The 19,017-nt window shown below is 38.0% G+C and overlaps 1 protein-coding gene across 5 annotated transcripts in view; it reads right to left on the reverse strand.

The window, feature by feature from the left end:
* relch (RAB11 binding and LisH domain, coiled-coil and HEAT repeat containing) overlaps positions 1 to 19,017 on the reverse strand; it is a 94,180-nt gene that overhangs the window by 63,264 nt on the left and 11,899 nt on the right. For all 5 annotated transcript variants that reach the window (XM_060849971.1, XM_060849969.1, XM_060849968.1 and 2 more), the window contains exons 2-4: positions 13,155 to 13,244; positions 3,164 to 3,235; positions 3,002 to 3,066 (exon numbers count right to left, since the gene is read on the reverse strand). In XM_060849971.1, the coding sequence (XP_060705954.1) occupies positions 3,002 to 3,066; positions 3,164 to 3,235; positions 13,155 to 13,244 (227 nt within the window). The remainder of the gene's footprint in view (positions 1 to 3,001; positions 3,067 to 3,163; positions 3,236 to 13,154; positions 13,245 to 19,017) is intronic.

The raw sequence follows: 19,017 nt of genomic DNA on the forward strand, positions 1-19,017 counted from the left end.
TCATCATTAGATGCTTAATTCCAGATTTTGTTTTGAAAACCAAATTCAAATCACATCTCCTCCCATGGTAGGATTTGAACCCACACCCCCAAAAACATTATCTTGATCTCTGGATTAATAGTCTAGCAATAATACCATCACCACCTAATCACCTGATGTAGCTACATACTAACTTTTTGTGATTCATCAAATTTTCTCCAGATTGTGGGGTTCTGCAAACTCTCTCCATTGAAATAGAACCTGCTTTTCTGTTCTTTTCGACAAAGTAAATCTAGCAGACTTAGATTCAATATCTTCATATCATTAATATAGATTGTGAATAGTTGAGGCCCCACCACTGCTCCCTGTGACACTCCATTAGTTACAGCTTGCCAACATAAAAAAGAGCCGATCATCTCTATTGTCTTTCTGTTAGTCAACTAATCCTCTTTCCACGCTAAAATGTTGACCCTCCTGTCCTTGCAACAGGACCTCATATTTTATGTCTCTGGAAATCCATGCATACCACATCCACGGGTTTCCTTTTGTCCATACTGTTTGTTGCATTCCTCAAAGAACTCTGGTAAATTGTCAAATGAGATTTGCCTTTCACAAAACCATGTTGACTCTGCCTGATTGTTTTGAGATTTAAGTGTCCTGCTATAACCACCTTAAGATTCCAGCATTTTCTCTATGACAGATATCAAGCGAACTGACCTGTAGCTTAAATAAAGCCAAAACTACAGGTGCTGGAACTCAAAACAAAAACAGAAAATGTTGGAGAAACTCAACAGGTCTGGCAGCTTCAGTAGAAAAGAACAACAGAGTTAATGTTTTGAGTCCAATGATCATTCATCTAGTCACCCTTCACCAGAACTGACTCTAAATTATAATTCCTGTTTTTCTAACATTTGGAAAATTAAAACCATGCATCTACTATCTTAGTAGCAACTTCTCTTAAGATGTTAAGATGCAGGCCCTCAGGTCCTAGTGACTTGACAGCCTTCAGTTCTAGTTTGTTGGTGATTGTAACTGTTCGATGTCCTTCCCTTCATTTTGTCTTTTGGCTTACAAGAATTTCTGGGATATTTTTTATGTCCTCAAGAGTGAAAATAAAATCTGAATGCTTCTACCAATTCGAATTATTACCATTGATAATTCCCCAGGCTCACTCTAGAGACGAAGACTCACCTTACAGCCCTGGCTTCTTTATCTACAACGTTACATATTTTTGTAAAAATGCACCATAAATATATTGATGCAATTTTATTTAATCTTGTTTAAGTGGAAGTAAATGGCAAATAATCAAAAGCCAAGATTTAGCTCAATAAGGACTCCGTTTGATGTGGGTTTGATGCAGAGTATTAGAACAATTATTGCTCCATTAAGAAATGGAACATCTTGGACCTTATAGAATCATACTATACAATCATACAGAACAGAACAAAGGCAGAAGGCCCACTGTGCCTGTGTTGGCTTCTTGAAAGATGAACCCAATTAGTCCCATTCCCTCAATATTACTCCACAGTCCTGTAAATATATACTCTTCAATTACTATTGAATTCCCTTTTGAAAGTTACTCTTTCACCCATTTTCACCAATCTGTTAGGCTGTGAATTGCAATCATAATTTGCTGTATAAAAATAATTTCTCCTTATCTACCCCTGGCTCTCTTGTCGATTATTATAAAGCTGCGTCCTTGGGTTAATGGCTCCCCTGCTGGTGGAATATATTACTCATTTACTTATTCAACTTCATCAATTTTGGTCACCTTAAATCTTGTTAATCTCTCTCAGGCCATACATCGTAGGAACAGTTTTTGAATACAGATTTAAAATACTACATCCAAAAGTATTATACACACATAAAAATGGTAAAAGGAAAACAAGAACGAGATCAGCCCAATAGAAGATGCCATTATAATTTTGAGAATTGAAATTTAACAATCAGAATGAGTGTTTTGGAGATTAGAAAGTGCTCAGCTTGCACCGCTGATCATACTCATTGCTTCATCTAATACAGTGCATTGCATCATATTTTAGAAAACAGTTCAGGTTACACAGATGAAAAGGCAATTTGAAATACAAGTGATCTTCAACAATCAAATCAATACAATATTCTTTTCTTTATGCATTCCAGTTAGATCACAGAAATTTAACATTATTAGAGATGGGTTACTTCTGGAATCCCAAATAACAAATATGCTAAAATGTTGACCCTCCCCCCCCCACCCTTCTTACATTAGGACTTCTTATTTTGCGCAGTGACCTTTGCAAATGCCAGCAAAGGAGACGAAAGGCAACAGTGCTTTCTAGGAATCAAGGAGAAAAAGTTTAATTTATAATTCAGATGAGTGACAAGAATCTTGATGCTTAGACTTTTTGAGAACTAACTGAACACAGCAAGGAAATGTATGAGGAAAACGTGTAGAATGACAGACTGTATATGGGAACCAGACTTGTGGGAAATATAACTTGTCCACAACTAAAAATGTTTAGCACATCCTTATTCTTGCTGTTGGCCTTTCGGTGATGTGGCAAAAATCAAGAGGCTCCAGTAGACTCTACATTAGCAAATATTGTTGGGAATTGCAATGTGTTAAATCATGGAAGCTTGCAAGGTACCATTACCTCTGTTAATTGCAACTCAACAGAATGTAATGTTAGGGCAGTTAAGTATAATTAGAGACAAAATATCGAGGATAACTGAGAAAAGACAATGTTGGTATGAATGGACACTACATAACTCTGTATGCAACTAAGAAAATTTAGGAATTTATCATAGGATAGGCAAAGCATATTTCAACAATATGTTCTCAGACACAAACAATTCACTTGAAAGGAGCATGGATCAATGCTCTCTTATTAACCCCACCAATTAAGAACACCTTTATGCCAAACACAACAAATCCAGGTATTCAAACACTAAAAAAACTGATCCAAGAAAGTATTTTGCTTCCTCTGGTAGGGTCAAGCTTTCCAATAAAATAAATCTCATTTGCTTTGCCCCCACAAAATCTTACCTGAATTTCAGGGCTGGATTTATAATTTTTCCGTTCCTGTAAAGGAACATCATTCTCTGTGAAGGCTGAAAAAGCAAAAGTAGATTAACACAAATGTTAAATGTTCGAGGTTTGATTATGCATTATGAAAGCAGAAAGAGAAGAAAGTATAATGTACACCACCTGCAGCTTGTGTCAGGTTGGCACGAAGGGACTGAATGGTCTCCTTGGCTTTCCGTAGTTCAAATTCCAGGACTGGACAGGGATTGTATTAAACACACAGAGGAATCCAACCAAGAAAAAGGGAAAATAAAAACAAGGAAGGGGTGTGAAAATAAAAGAAAAAACAGTTTTGAAAACAGAACGCATGCAACTTATGGAATCTTGTGAATACATGCAGCAGAGTTTGCATCAGAACAGCTTGGTGAAATTTTTTCCATACTTTTATATACTTAATGCAATTTATCCAAATCTTAAATTTGTTTCTAAGAAGAAAATGAGCTTCTTAATGAAAACAGTCAAATGATACCAAGGAGAAAAAAAAAATTATCCTGGTTAAATTGCACAAAAAATATATTGAAGCCTCAAGTAGTGTAGTTATACTTAATCCCTATAGCAACTATTGGCAAATAATACAAAAATTACAGGGAATTATCAAGTTAAGCTGACAAAAGGAAAAAGATGCAATGAAAGCTGAGCAAGATATTCCAATTTGAGTTAAAGTACATTAGAGATAATCCCAGTTGGTATAACTACAGCAGCAACTGCAAAAGTAAAAAAAAAAGGCTAAACGTGAGTTCCTTTATAACAATCCTAAAGGAAAGGTGAATGCACACAACACGACAGGAAAACATTTCACAATAAGCCTTTTCATTTGGAGAACACAAGACCCTATTCATAATTACCACCAGTAAATAGATATTATGAAATTTAGAGTACAAATGTGATGACACAGTCTCACGCTTTCTTGTACTCAATAGGCTCTGTATATTCATAGCACTGGTACTGGTTCCAGTGTCATTTATTTTATACAATGCGGTGCAGTGTTCTGGAGACTCTGCAGTTTTCTCCAATTTTCTAATAACTAAAACCTTCAATAACAAGCAGAAACACTTTTGGGTGGGTAATTTCACCGGATGGAATGCTAAAAGTAGATTGAATAACCCTCGCCTGCTGTTGTCCCCTGTAGCACACTGGTGAGCATAGCGGTTCAAGGAAGGTAGGCATGACTAATAAATCTTGTGGACATACTGTGCCACCATTCCAAATGTACATTTTTAAACTTCTAGTCTAAGCTTGCACTTTGTTAAGAAAATGACCAGGCTGATTTTCAGTTTTAGTTGTATGGGCTTGCTCCATTTTTGGAACCAGACAGTGGAAGTTCAGTGTTTTGAAACTTAGTCCCAGTTAGCTTCTGTTGAAGTCTTTGCACTTCCATTGTTGGTTTTGGATCTAACAGATTGCAATTAGCTGCATACTGGTTAAGGTACAATGGTACTGCTTGCATCCTTATTATGGCATTATCAAGATAGATTTTGTAGCTGACACCTCCCATTCCACCAACTTAGACAACACATTATCTTCTGAAAGGCTTGTCTGGCAATAAGTTGCCAAGTATCACTCACAAGTAGGACAAGAACATAGTGCAATTGAACAAGGTATGATCATACTCCATTTTGTAACACATTCTCATCAAGGATAAGACTGCATATTTTCAAATTGTCGAGAAAACCCAAATTTAGCTTTGTCACAACATACTGCTATCTTGTTTATGCTAAATTGTGAGCTCTACTCTTTCAGTATGACACATACTTATGTTTCCAGCCATGATGAGGAAGATGTATCTTACAATTTACAGCTTCACGAGAAACAGTGAATGGGAGACCTCAGGTTGGAGGTCATTTTTCATTGAATTTATAATTTTCAACTGTTATATTAAATGGTTTACAATTTAATACAAATATCTTATTGTTGGACAAAAACCTTTATACAAGTCATTGTGTGACAAAGAATTTTTGTGGGTATTAATTAAATGATCATTCTCAAATAGATTGTAGCTGCTTATAAACCAGCTAGCAGCTCACCGATTACAAAGTGCTTAACTCTAGTCACAAACAAAGCAAGGCAAAACATCTAATTGTGTCTCCAAGGAAGGGTGGCTGCCAAAGAACAATACTCATGGTAAATTATGGAAAATGTTATGCTCCAATTGGCCCAATTGTTTTAATTGCTTTTTAAAATATTACTTTACATTCTTTAGAGTAGTAACCTAGTGAAGGTTGAATAATATAGTAATAAATGGGTTTCAGGAAATACATGCATTTATCAACTGAAAGTGGATTTGAAATTACCAAAATAGTTCACACAAAAAACCCAATTTTGCATTCAGATTAAAGTACAGCAGTCAGCTCCTTAGTAAGTGTAAAGAAACAATTAATTGACATTCATAATTTATACAGTTCAAGTCTTCACAGGTTTTAGTTGAATTTTTTGAAACCTCCTCAAAGGCCTGTAGCCAAATTCAATTATTGAATCTCCCAATACTGATGGGTTCACCCTGGGGGCTGTGACCACAAAATCAGCTTTAAAAGCAGTACAAAAGTTGGTAAAAAAAACTCAAATTATGCTCAAAATTCTGTAACCCTTTTGAATGAGGTACACCAACAGTAGATTGATTTTATTTTAAAAATGCAATTGAGTGAAAACTCCAGACGAAAATACTTATTGAAACAGCAACCTGCATCCCTGTGCACAATAGGCAACAGGACCATAATCAATCTTACACACTATAAAGATTTTATTTGACTAAAACACTGCAAATACCAGTTAGCTTTCATTAGATAGACTGTTCAGATATTTCTTGTTGCACAACAGTTGCCTGAAGATACCTCAAATGCAAGACCATATAAAGAATGAGAAAAGACAAATCTGCCTGCCACATTTAATACCCAATTATCATCATAACTATAATGTCAGGAACTTCCATCATACACAAACCCAACTGAAAAGGTTACCATGATATTTTTCCCCACCTCTCCTACTAAAAGAAAAGCTGTATTGTTCATTTCTCTATTGATATTAAACTCCTGTCAACCACAACGGTGTACGTTTAACCGACACCTTATTAAAAGCAAAACAGCAAAACTGCTGAAACAAAAACACAGTATGGAAAAAAATTCACAGTTTAAAATTGCCAACGAATCATAAAATTTCAGTTTGGATCGAAAACAAAATTATCTAATTTGGTCTTGAAATGTGCTGACATAATGTTATGTATGCACAGATCAACAGTTGATAGAGATACAAGCACGGGCTACATAGTATTCTAATGCATTGTTGATCTGCAAGTATATATAGAATGCAAATAGTGATCGGAGATTTGGAAGATCAAACCTGCTTTGCTGAAAGTTGCTCAGTCTTGGACACTACTTTGCGATCAACCATGTCTTACTTTCTTGCTGTCCCATTCTTGCCAGTCCATCAGAGCAAATGCACTTTGCTAACATCAACTGAAAACTGGTCACGTAATCCACTTTGCAAAAATGGTATCGAGACCGACTGACTTGGAGATACTTGCAGTCACTGTGACTGCTTTTAGAAATTAACATCAGCTTTATTTTAATCCTGCAAACTCTACTGGAGGCAAAGGAGGATCAGAAATTGAGATACATTCTCCACCACTGGCATGCTCAAGTTGGCTAAATCTGAACTCTAGAATTCCCTCTCTAGATCTCTCTGCTTCTCCTACACCTTTAAGATGTTCCTAAAATGCCACGCTTGACCAAATGTCTGCTCACCTATTCTACAATGTCATTGTTGAATATTTGAAATGGAACTGCATAATGTTCTTGTGACAAGTCTTGGGAGAATTTGCTGTAATTGAAGTGTTTATATAGATGTAAGTTATTAATTGCTTCTGGTGGCATTCACCCAATTTTCCTCAAGTCAACTTTAATGAACAGGAAGGTTATCGGTCCTGCTATATTCCTTATACAGTAGGAAAGTTGCTGGCTGGTTGATTCAACAATGCAACTTTAGCATGAAATTACTCATTTTAGCCTCAATGCCAAGAGAATTTTTGGAAATCTTTCTCTTGAACACACACACACAAGGTAAATAAACCAACAGCAGTGCTGTTTTCCAAGATGTGAGTACTATCTTAATCACACTGAATAAACAATGACACTGCAACACTACCGTCCATGACATAGTTTTGGGGATTGAGAAGTTGGAGTTAGTTTGATCGGAGTTTGATGAGAAATGGTGGGAAGGAAAAGAAGGTTGACAGGGAGTAGAAAATTTGCAGCAGATCGGAGTATAGATCGGTAGTGGCCAGCAGAGAAGTTGTAGAGGAGATAGGTGAAGAATTAATTTGCTTATGTTTCTACAACACCCTCGAGTAGTCCCTTTAAAGGTGCATTGTTTAGGCTATGGTCAAACTGCACGACTATTTGGAGCTTGCAAATGCTCCAGCCAACTTCCCATATATTTTGTAAGAGTCCTGAAGCACATGTAGGACTCTTTCTGACATATTCAAATATCATGATGAGAATCAATATGGTAGCAGTTATGTTGCCAGTTCAGACTTAATACAAGCCCTTTACATTTACATTTGAAAGAAAGGTGAAATGCAAACTATTTCTGACCATTTCACGATTGTGGTCCAACTGTCGGGATGTCTGATTAGGCCCACCACATAAAATGAAAGACCTCAATCCTGAATTAGCTCAAATTATTGCTAAGGTGAAATTTCAACTTAATCAAAACTATCCTAAAGTAAGTAAAAATACTTTTTATATCTGGAACATTTCGAAGTTTTGAAATTTCTTGTAAAGTTAGCTTTGATGCAAAGTGCCATTGATGTATGCTGACCTAAGGAAATTTCATACCAGGAGTCTCCTAACCTAAAGGGAAAGTAATTCACGTTTTCTATTACTTTCATACTGGCATTCATCACCGAAAGTTCTGAATAATAAATATTCTTTAAACGCCTTTCATTAATATTGCAAGTAATTTACCTTTTATTTTGCTAGTTGGAATCAATCTTTGGAATGGAAGAGGGTTTGAAAAAAAGATGAATTAATTCTCATAATTCAAATAAATTTGTCAACTTTAAAGATTAGATTAGTTAATTTTAACTCACTACCTAGTTTTAAAACAGAATGCTTCCAATTGTCAAAATGTTTTATATGTTTTCTTTTCCATATAAGATGTAATTACGATGAATGCACTATCATACGTATTTGACTGGGAAACGTGGGACTGCAAGTAAATTTGTACTCAAATTGCAAAAGCTTCCAATATTCAGAGACATATAATTTCCTACAAGAAAACGCAAACTTGCGTTTGGTGCTTTTCACAGCCACAGGGTATGTCAACGTTTTACTGCCAAGGAGGTTTTTTTTTAAAGCATAGTCACTATTGCAATGCAGGCAACTTAGAAGTCAACTTGTATGTATCAAGCTCTGACTAAAACAATATGATAATAACCAAATAGTCTATTTTTATGATGGGATTTGAGTGACAGATACTGGCTAGCACACTAAGATAACTTCCTTACTTGTCTGCCAAATAGTGCCATGGGATTTTTCTTTTGGTTGACTTGACCGCAGAGGGGATCTCAATTTAGCAAAAGAAAGCAGCACCTCCAATCATGCAGAATACTCTCAGTATTACAGTAGAAGCTTTTGAATTTTGTTCTTAAACCCCGAATTGGGACATGAATCCAAAAGCTTTGACACAAGTGAGAGTGTTACCAACTAGGATCAGTGACAGCAATCAGGAATCTGGATTCTGGTTCTGTTTTTCTTTTAGCCTTAGTATTTAAATTATTAAACAGATCCACAATTTACATATACATCAACTAAACAGCAACTTGGAAATTGTTTTATGCTGTAACAAGGACATTCAAGAAAATCACTGAATTAGCAGATTTAGAGTTGATCTGCCATTAATTCTTTTGTTGGAATTGAAAATGAAACCAAAATATAGAGATTTTAAAAAATGCTGTTTTATTAGTAATAGCAGAGTGTACGAGGGAACCTGCATGCTACACTCTTCTTTTATCTTCCCTCAAGCCCCAAACCTGATGCAATGCTGTATAGAAGCAATGAGTGAGGCAGCTGCGACATGTTGGGTATGAGTTTTGCAACCAGAACAACAGACTGCAGTTGGTCAATTACTGTCTCAGTGCTTCCAAATAAGAATTCAAGTAGTATTAAGCCTATGGAAGGTCATTCCCCTTCCCCATATCTTAAATTCTAAAGTAGCATAAAATTCTATAAAACTACAATGCTGAACAAGTAGATATTTTTGTAAATTTAATTTTTTTTACTATTGTCCCAACAATGCAGATCAACAGTGCAGGACAACTAATTCAAATGGATGCAAAAGGAAAGAAACTACAGAATTTTACAGATGGAGCAGAATATAATAAACAGCAAAGGTTCAGTTTCAATGAACTACAGGCACAAAAAACACAATACATGTGAAACAGAAAGGGATCACTTGAGATCAGGTTACAGCAACAACTCAGCACTGGTAAGTACTAAAGCACCTTTATGCATATGTTGCTGGCTTAAACATGGCTTCGTTTCATGTATGTCTTGTGAAATATATCTTACTCTGCTATTCATTTGACTATGCTAATAATAAATATCAACAGTTTAAAAAAGACCTCAGGAAAAAAGTACCACCAGTCATTTACATCACACTATATTAGATTGTTCTTTATGTCAGCCCTGTGGAAAAACACAAACTGCACCACCATGATTATGATTTCTGTGCTATACATGTACATTTTTTTTTTACAATTGACAGGTTTAGACTTATACGTAATATGCCCCAAATCAATTCTAATCATGGCAAAATAAATCTGATAGAAATATCAGGCCTATAGCATAATTTATGCAACCTTCTAATTTGTCTACAATTGCTCTAGACAAGTGTTTAAAGAATGCCACATGTGCAAATGTTTCCATTTGGAATAGGATTCAGGTTCAATGCTCAACAGAAGTACAGATATTTAGAGAGATATGCTAAAAATAAAAGCGCCTACCTTGAACAAAAACATTTCGAAAAATATAGCTTTCCCACAGAGCTGCTCTCATTCATGGCACATATCCAAATATAAACATAAACAAAGCTTGAACAACAAAGGCCTTTTGAGCTTAGTTCAGGTACTTTTGTGATCCCACGATATATATCTTGCATTATAGATCATTTAAAGTTAACAGCTTTCCACCCACTCTTACCTCCATGCACCATAATCGCATATGGACAATAAACAAGGTGAAAGTAGAAGACACTTTACGGAATATGTGTTGCCACCAAATTATTAGAATGTGCGCTCCTGGTGGTGAAAGTCTCCATCAAATTTCACATTCCTTGTACCATCTCTCCTTTGCTGTCCTCATCAGTCAAATGGAACAGCCCAGCCAGCAAGACGGTTCCAGTGCTATTGCCAGCTCCTCCTTGCCCTCTTGATTACTGCTTACCTCATTTGGATTCCAAAGCCTCATGCTATTCAATTGTTTACCTGCCATCATGCCAGCTCTGAGACTCTCCTGGAAAATGTTATCAGCAATCTGACTGGACTTCACACGACACCCAACTTACACAAACACTACCAGCTCGAGGCACTGGATCGCAGGTGGTTGGCAGTGTAAGGTATTCCTGATGAAGGACTTATGCCTGAAACGCCGATTTTACTGCTCGTCGGATGCTGCCTGAACTGCTGTGCTTTTCCAGCACCACTCTAATCTAGTGTAAGGTAAAGTGTCTTGATTCACTAAATGCAGTCCCAAAACTAGATGAAAGTCAAGTTCTTTGATTATCGGGATGAGGGAATCCTTGCAGTTCGACCTCACAGCCCCAGCCAGCTGCGCAAGACCTATCCATCAGGAACTCAGGCTGCTACACTAGGTGCCACACGGTCGGCATGGTGGCACAGTGGCTAGCACTGTTGCCTCATGGTGCCAGAGACCCGGGTTCAATTCCTGCCTCAGGCGACTGACTGTGTGGAGTTTGCACATTCTCCCCGTGTCTGTGTGGGTTTCCTCTGGGTGCTCCGGTTTCCTCCCACAATCCAAAAAATGTGCAGGTTAGGCGAATTGGCCATGATAAATTGCCTGTAGTGTTAGGTGAAGGGATAAATGTAGGGGAATGGGTCTGGGTGGGTTACGGGTCGGTGAGGACTTGTTGGGCCGAAGGGCCTGTTTCCACACTGTAAGTAATCTAATCTAAACAGGTAAACTATATTGACTACAATCTAAACTGGAGAGCGAGATTAATCCAAAACTCATTTTAATTGGAAAAGTAATACATCCAATCGTGAACATTCTATGCAGTTGCAGCCCATATGCAATGATTTTGTGGTACGCGGAGCTTTGTAAATGTCTTCAGTTACACTCACCGACAGCAAGCTCATGCAGGTCGTGTTCAAATGTAAATAATGAAATCAAATAATAGGCCGAAATTCCTATTCAGAACTATTATAGCCTTCTGCCTGAAGGCGATATTGTTCATGTGACAAAGGTTATTGATCTTCCTGTAATTTGATGCAAAGTATTGGCCTTAACTTTGGAATGAAAAAGATGAAGTGGAACATAGCAGCTGTCAGCTATTTAGATTCACCAATGACACACTTCGCTTACAACTTATCGAGAAGGCCTTGAGCAGTAGAAGTCAGTGAGTGTGTACTGTCGACTGGCAATTCAATTCCATGGTGTGTTTCACTGTGAAAGTAAATGTTGCGTCACTTTAAGGCTTCCACACTTGCAAGGTTAAATTTGATTTCTTGAACAACAAACTTCTGGTAGGGGTGAAGGAGGAAAATGGAATGTTAGCGCTGTAAGCTGAAGTATCTTAAGTTCCAAGCCAAGATACTGCTCCTCTGTTTGGGAACAAAATACACAATGTTTGGCTGGACAAATTCTTATTTATATCATCCTGCAAAGAAACCATCAAATTAGTCACGCTGTTGTCAGAAACTAATCTCACACTAGTTGAACCCCAATTGTACTCCCATTAAATGATATAGTACTTGACATCTCAAAAGGATGAGAAAGAATTGGTTACAATTAACATAAGTTACAACTTGCACAATTCAGCAATCTTGCTAAAATATATAAAGAGGTAGCCTGTCCATAAGAACATAGGAAATAGAACAGTAGGTCATTCAGCCCTTTCAAGCTGCTCTGCTATTCCACATGATCGCAGAAATATTCAATAAATCCAAAGCACTGCACAGAATCTGGAAACATAATTCCTTACTAAACACATCTGCGTTGTACCCATTTACATCCAAACAAGCTAAAATGGAAATGAGCTTTTTAACACTGAATGCCAATATCTAATGTATTAGTTGAATGTACTACATTTGAGAACATGCAAACATGCTGCACTGTAAAGATGAAGAAAACAATTCTTATGCTTAAATTTTCCAACTATTCCTTCCTATCAATGTTATAATTATCACAGTTTATTTTCCAATCCACGTGTTTATTAATTGGTAGCACCATACCTCCAAAATTTAAATTACGTTTATACTAGACCTTTACTCAAATGTCCTGCAACAAATGAGGTGTATGCACTTGCACTAAATTTCTCTCAATGGCAATTTCAGACCTTTTTCTATTCACAAAACCAAATGCTCTTTGTTTAACTGAAAGAAACAAGGCTGGGGATAAAAAGTATGGGTCAGTCAGTTCTCCTCTCTCAGATCTATCTGTATCAGTTAATGATGGAGCAACAGCAAACTCCAAGTTGAAACTAAAATATTCAAAGCTTTCCTAGTCAAGCCACCATCTCATGTGGTTTATTTTTAGTTTTAAACACTAGCGACTGCCGATTTTTATTTTCACATTACAGTTAAAGTCTGAAAGGGGAACATTCAAAATAACATTTGTGAATAGCAGGCCTTTTTATAATATGAAAAGGGAGAACACAATTTCTGGGGGTGGGACGGTACTTATGACAATTTGTTTAACTTGTGGTCAAATAGAAATCCCTTCACCAAATTTCAGGGGAAAATTTATAAAAAAAATAAGAGATTTGTCCAGCCTAAATAGGACTTGATCACATAAGTTTGCCACATTTACAAAGAATTTGAAAAGGTATACTATCAGAGAAATCTTGAATTAGTTTATGCCAAGACATGCAAGATGATGCTTACCTGCCACCCGTTCATCAGTCTCCCGATTACCATCATCAGAGTACCGAGCAAAATCCAAAGAATCTAATGTGCTTATGCTGCCAGCTCGATCTATCAAGAAAAAGGATGGGTGTTAAAATTTAATCTCCCATTATCTTATTGAATTCTCCAATTGTATCTGCGATTTTGTAATTTGCAGCAAGACCGCGTTATATTACGTTATTGGTTTGTAGCTGGGAAGTAGAAGCAACAAATTGTACTCCAGGCTGTAATGATACACTGAAGGGGGAGCGAAACTCCATTCACTTGGCAACTATTTTCAGGGTTTGAAAGTCTAAGCACAGCAAAAACAGTTATCAGCCTCAGGAAGCTAGGACTGGATTCATTTTTGGCATGAAACCAAGAACTGTGACCATCTTAAATTTAATGAGGGGGCACAACCTTTTGAATTGCCTCAATTACATCAATAAATATTACCCCAGGAGGAAATGAACAGTCATTTATTATTTGTACAAAACCAAGCACACGAGTCTAATTTGTAAAATACTAGCCAATTTCCCATGACACTCGTTACAGTGAGTAAAGTCTAAAATGGGGGAAAACTGAAGGCAGATTTCAACATCAACACTTGCTCAATTGCACCAAGGAAAAGGATAGCTCTTTTTGTTTTTAATTCGACTACTCATAAAAATTCATTCATAGATTATGGGCCAGCATTTATTGCCCATCAGAAGATGGTGGTGAGTTCAGTGGAACTTGGTAGTGCCATCGTATTCACTACTTCCATTCTTATGTTTAAATCTATTCGGACAAAGAGAAAGAAAGACTCCAAGTGTCCTTTGTGAGAGAAACTTGAATCCAATCCAAAAGGTCAACAGCACAGAATTATCTTTAATCTTGCATTCATTGGTAATTAGACAAGCTTGAAGATGTTTGTGTGGGAAATGAATAAATGCCATCAGGGTAAAGTAAGGGGTAGTTCTGAGAGACTGGGGCTGAAGCACACTTTTATAGAGAAATAGCAGCTTCACATTGATCCTGAGGAATGAAATGCAAGATTGGGTTCAATGTTCTCTCAGGTGACAAGTCTAAGGAAAAGGATAAATGTTAAATTAATCGCTGATCATAAAAACAGTTTGCGCATTTTTATCAAGAGTTTCAGTGGTTCAGTACTGACAAGGAGACTTGAATGAACTGACATTTATTTGTTCTCATTAAATACTACTTCTCACGAAGCCATTACTGTGTCAAAAAAACAAAAGTTAAAAAAATCACAACACCCAGGTTATAGTCCAACAAGTTTGTTCGAAAGTACAAGCTTTCAGAACACTGCTCCTTCATCAGGTAACTAGTGGGGCAGGATCATAGGACATAAAGTTTAAAGTAAAATATTAAAGTGTCATAGTCATAGAGTCACAGATATGTACAACACAGAAACAGACCCTTCGGTCCAACCTGTCCATGCCGACCAGATATCCCAAACCAATCTAGTCCCACCTACTAGCTCCCAGCCCATATCCCTCTAAACCCTTCCTATTCACGTACCCTTCCGGATGCATTTTAAATGTTGCATTGTATTAGCCTCCACGATATCCTCTGGCAGCCCAAATAGTCTATTTATTCCAAGCTTGCTACAACTAATACAATGTACTGAACAAGCCTAGATCATTGTTTAGTCTTCAATCGTTTAGAATAGGTTACAGGTTTTGATTCATAAATATGCAAGTCCCAGAACTTCTTTCAGTCACATGCCTAAAATAATTTAAGGCTTTATATAAAAAAAGTGACATCTCAACTCAGACAACGTATTAAAGGTGTGAGGTTAGAGTCTGCCTGTATTCCAAACTTGAGTCAGATAAATTCCTACTTTGGAAATAGAATCTATAAAATGTCACAGGGACTGACTGATGACAGATTGTGTGCTTTTTGAACAAAATAGAATGTATCTGCAAGTACAAATCTGCAAATGCAAACAGATGTACGCCCGTGAGAGGGGGAGAGAGAGAATCATGCACCTGTGTGAGAGTATGAGAGGGGGAATGTGAGCGCGTGCATGGGTATATGTCTGTGAGAGGGTGTGCACGTGAGTGTGTGCACGCGTGTACCCGAGAGAGAGCATGTGAATGAGAGACAGTCTGCGTATATATGTAAAATATATATATGTAGGTCACCTATAGCGTGACGCGAACCCAAGATCGCAGTTGAGGCCATCCTCATGGGTACCAAACTTGTCTACCAGCCTCTGCTAGCCAACTCTGTATTGTTGCGTATCTTGAAGTCCGCCTTGGAGGACGGTCACCCGAATGTCTTTAACTGCTGATGCGTTCCCCGACTGACAGGGAACATCCCTGTCTGGTGATGTTTGCACGGTGTCCATTCATCCGTTGTCGTAGTGTCTGCTTGGCCTTGCCAATGTACCATGCCTTGGGCATCCTTGCCTGCAGTTATGAGACAGGTATTTGGCTGAGTCACATGAGTACCTGCGGCGCACGCAGTGGGTGGTGTCCCCACGTGTAATGGTAGTATCCATGTCGATACTAACATGACTTGCAGTGGTCACCATGACAACATAGACAACAACACCATACAACCCTGTCATGGTGACCACTGCATGACATGTCAGAGTGTTGGCATGCATGCATGGACACCATGCAAAAATCGTCAGACAGTGATGTTCCCTCTCAGTCGGGGAACATATCAGCAGTCAAGGACATTCGGCCTTGGATCTTCAGGTGACCATCCTCCAAAGCAGACTTCGGGATACGCAGCAATGCAGAGTTGGAGAGCAGACGCTGTTAGAAACGTTCCATACCCACGAGGATGTCCTCAACTGGTATCTTGGGCTCATGTTACACTACAGGTGACCCCACCACACTATACACACACACTCATGCAGACCTCTCTCATACAATCTCTCTCTCAGACACACACACCCTCTCAGAGGCATATACTCAGTCACGCTCACGCTCTCAACTCTCTCCCGTACACACACGCACACAAAAGTCTATGGGGTGAATTTGTATATGTGCAGACACTTCTATTTTGTTCAAAAAGCACACAATCTGTCAGCAGTAAGTTCATGTGACATTTTACAAATTCCTACTTTGGAAACAGAACCGGTCTAGCTCAAGGTTGGAATACAGAAACTCTAACCCTACACCTTTAATGCATTGTCTGAGTTGAGATGTCACTTTTTTGTAAATATAAAGTCTTAAGTTATCTTAGGAATAGGACTTGAAAGAAGTTCTGGAATTTACATATCAATGAATCAAAACCAGCAATTAAAAGACTTAACAGCAATCGTGGTTTGTTCAATACTTTGCATCAATTGTACGACACTTAGATCTTTTACTATGATCCTGCCCCACTAGCTATCTGACGAAGAAGCAGTGCTCCAAAAGCTTGTACTTTCGAATAGACCTGCTAGACTATAACACTGGTGTTAAGAGATTTTTAAATGCTGCCCACCCCAGTCCAATGTCGGTATCTCCGCATCATAAAAACTAAAATGGAGTTAAAAAAGACAAGTATACTTCTGTGCAAATTTGCTCCTCACAACATTAGTCAGTTTTATACCTCTCTCATGTTTGTCCACATTTCCTTAAGTCTATACTCACCAATTCTGGCTACAGTAGCAAGACAGATATCAATTTTCCAACTTCTACCAATGCCACTTGTTACCTCACCTCAAGAAGATGCACAGGATTAGCCCAGGCTAACTACTTACACAATGTTTGATTTCAGGAGCTAAAGTAGAGTGGGATTGTATTCAAATAATGACCAAAATCACTGAATGGCGAAAATAGCCTCTATTCAGCAACTGCAGTAGTATAGTTTGAGGTGACAATGGAATCCCAAAGTACAATTCTAACAGTAGCCTCTTTGTACACCATTCCTACACACATTAACATTCGACTATTATAGGGTTACATAGCTTTATCTATTGTACACAGAAGTGTGGAAGCAGGAGATCATTTAAACATTTGTTATATGCTGGCTGGTAAGAGTGTCCAGTCTGCTTGCATAATTAAAAGGTATTCATCCTTTTATGTTTTAAGTTCATAAATGCTAGTAACTGTTAGTGAAAGTGTAGGCCTGTATATCTATCTAAGTTAGAAATTATACATATACTTTATTCTTTTATTAAGGATTTTAAACGGATTACCACAGCTGGGTTGAGAGATTTTATTTACTATTTGCCATTTTGACAGTTCTCCTTCATTCATGCAGTTTCACAGAAGCGCTGTTCTGATGGCAAAGGGGATAGTGGCCCTGTGTAATATATAGTAGCTGGGGAAACTGATGTTCTGTAATTTATTCAGGTCCCGAGTGATGGTTGATAAAGGCTGATTAATATAATAATAATATTTCCAAAGTTTTGGTTGAGTCATGTAGACACTATATTGGGAGGGTATTGTTTTGAATACGTTACTATATTGACACTTACTCAGAGGTAGCTTTTGATGTAGAAATAGGCCTAAACTAGATTAGAGTGTGGGGCTGATAAGGATTGAAGAAGCACTAATGGGTTGAAAGGGTTTTTTTTAAAAAAGGGATGAATGAATGAATGAAAACGCAATATAGTAAATACAAGGAGTTCTGAATGAGTGAGTGAATGGGAATTCAGTTTCAGTAAATATAGTAAGCTGATAAAGATACCTATGATACAATACCTCATAGTACCCAGCCTCTGTAATACCATTTGTATGGGAGAAATGGATGCAGAGCGCAGAGAATAATTGAAATGAATTTTTGCTTCATCACTCATTATATTCAAACTTTATTATGCAAGTATGATAATTCGAGAGTCAAGTGTGACATCTGTCAAATTCTGAGGCACTACAGTTGGAAGCGACTGCTGAGTACCTACCATTAGCTTCCCAGCATCCTTCATGTTGCCAAAGCAACATTATCTGACTAGGAAAGGTAAAACAGATACAACACCACAAATGGCACATGCAAAGAATACAGATTCTGTAAAAAATAAACAGGAACCTTTCCATTGAAACTATGCCTCCCAAGGTGAAGCAGGAGGGAGAAAGTGAGGACTACAGATGTTGGAGAGTCAGAGTCGAAAGGTGAAATGCTGGAAAAGCACAGCAGGTCAGATAGCATCCGAGGAGGAATGTTGACATCCTGGAGGGCTTCTGCCCGAAACATTAACTCTCCTGCTCCTCGGATGCTGCCAGACCTGCTGCGCTTTTCCAGTTCCACATTTTCCGACTCTGACTTTCCAGCATCTGCAGTCCTCACTGGGTGAAGCCCAGGTTTGAAAAGTGTTGCTGGAAAAGCACAGCAGGTCTGGCAGCATCCAAGGAGCAGGAGAATCGACGTTTCGGGCATAAACCCGAAATGTCGATTCTCCTGCTCCTTGGATGCTGCCTGACCTGCTGCGCTTTTCCAGCAACACATTCTGATCACCAGCATCTGCAGTCCTCACTTTCTCCTAGTTGACTGAAGCCCAGGTTTGCCAAAGGAAGCCAATGTAAAAAGATGTGGAGGTGCTGGTGTTGGACTAGAGTCACAGTCGTAGAGATATATAGCACAGAAACAGATCCTGCGGTCCAACTCGTTCATGCTGACCAGATATCCCGACCCAATCTAGTCCCACCTGACAGCACCCAGCCCATATCCTTCCAATCCCTTTCTATTCATATACCCATCCAGTTGACTTTTAAATGTTGCAAATGTACTCGTACTTCCTCTGGCAGCCTATTTGGGGTGGACAAAGTTGAAAATCATGCAACACCAGGTTATAATCCAAAAGGTTTATTTGAAAATACAAGCTAGCTACCTGATGAAGGAACAGCGCTCCTAAAGCTTGTATTTTCAAATAAATCTGGTGGGCTATAACCTGGTGTTGTGCGATTTTCATCATGGAAAA

The sequence above is a fragment of the Hemiscyllium ocellatum genome, chromosome 34 (genome assembly GCF_020745735.1).
Source record: "Hemiscyllium ocellatum isolate sHemOce1 chromosome 34, sHemOce1.pat.X.cur, whole genome shotgun sequence".
Lineage (NCBI taxonomy): Eukaryota > Metazoa > Chordata > Chondrichthyes > Orectolobiformes > Hemiscylliidae > Hemiscyllium > Hemiscyllium ocellatum.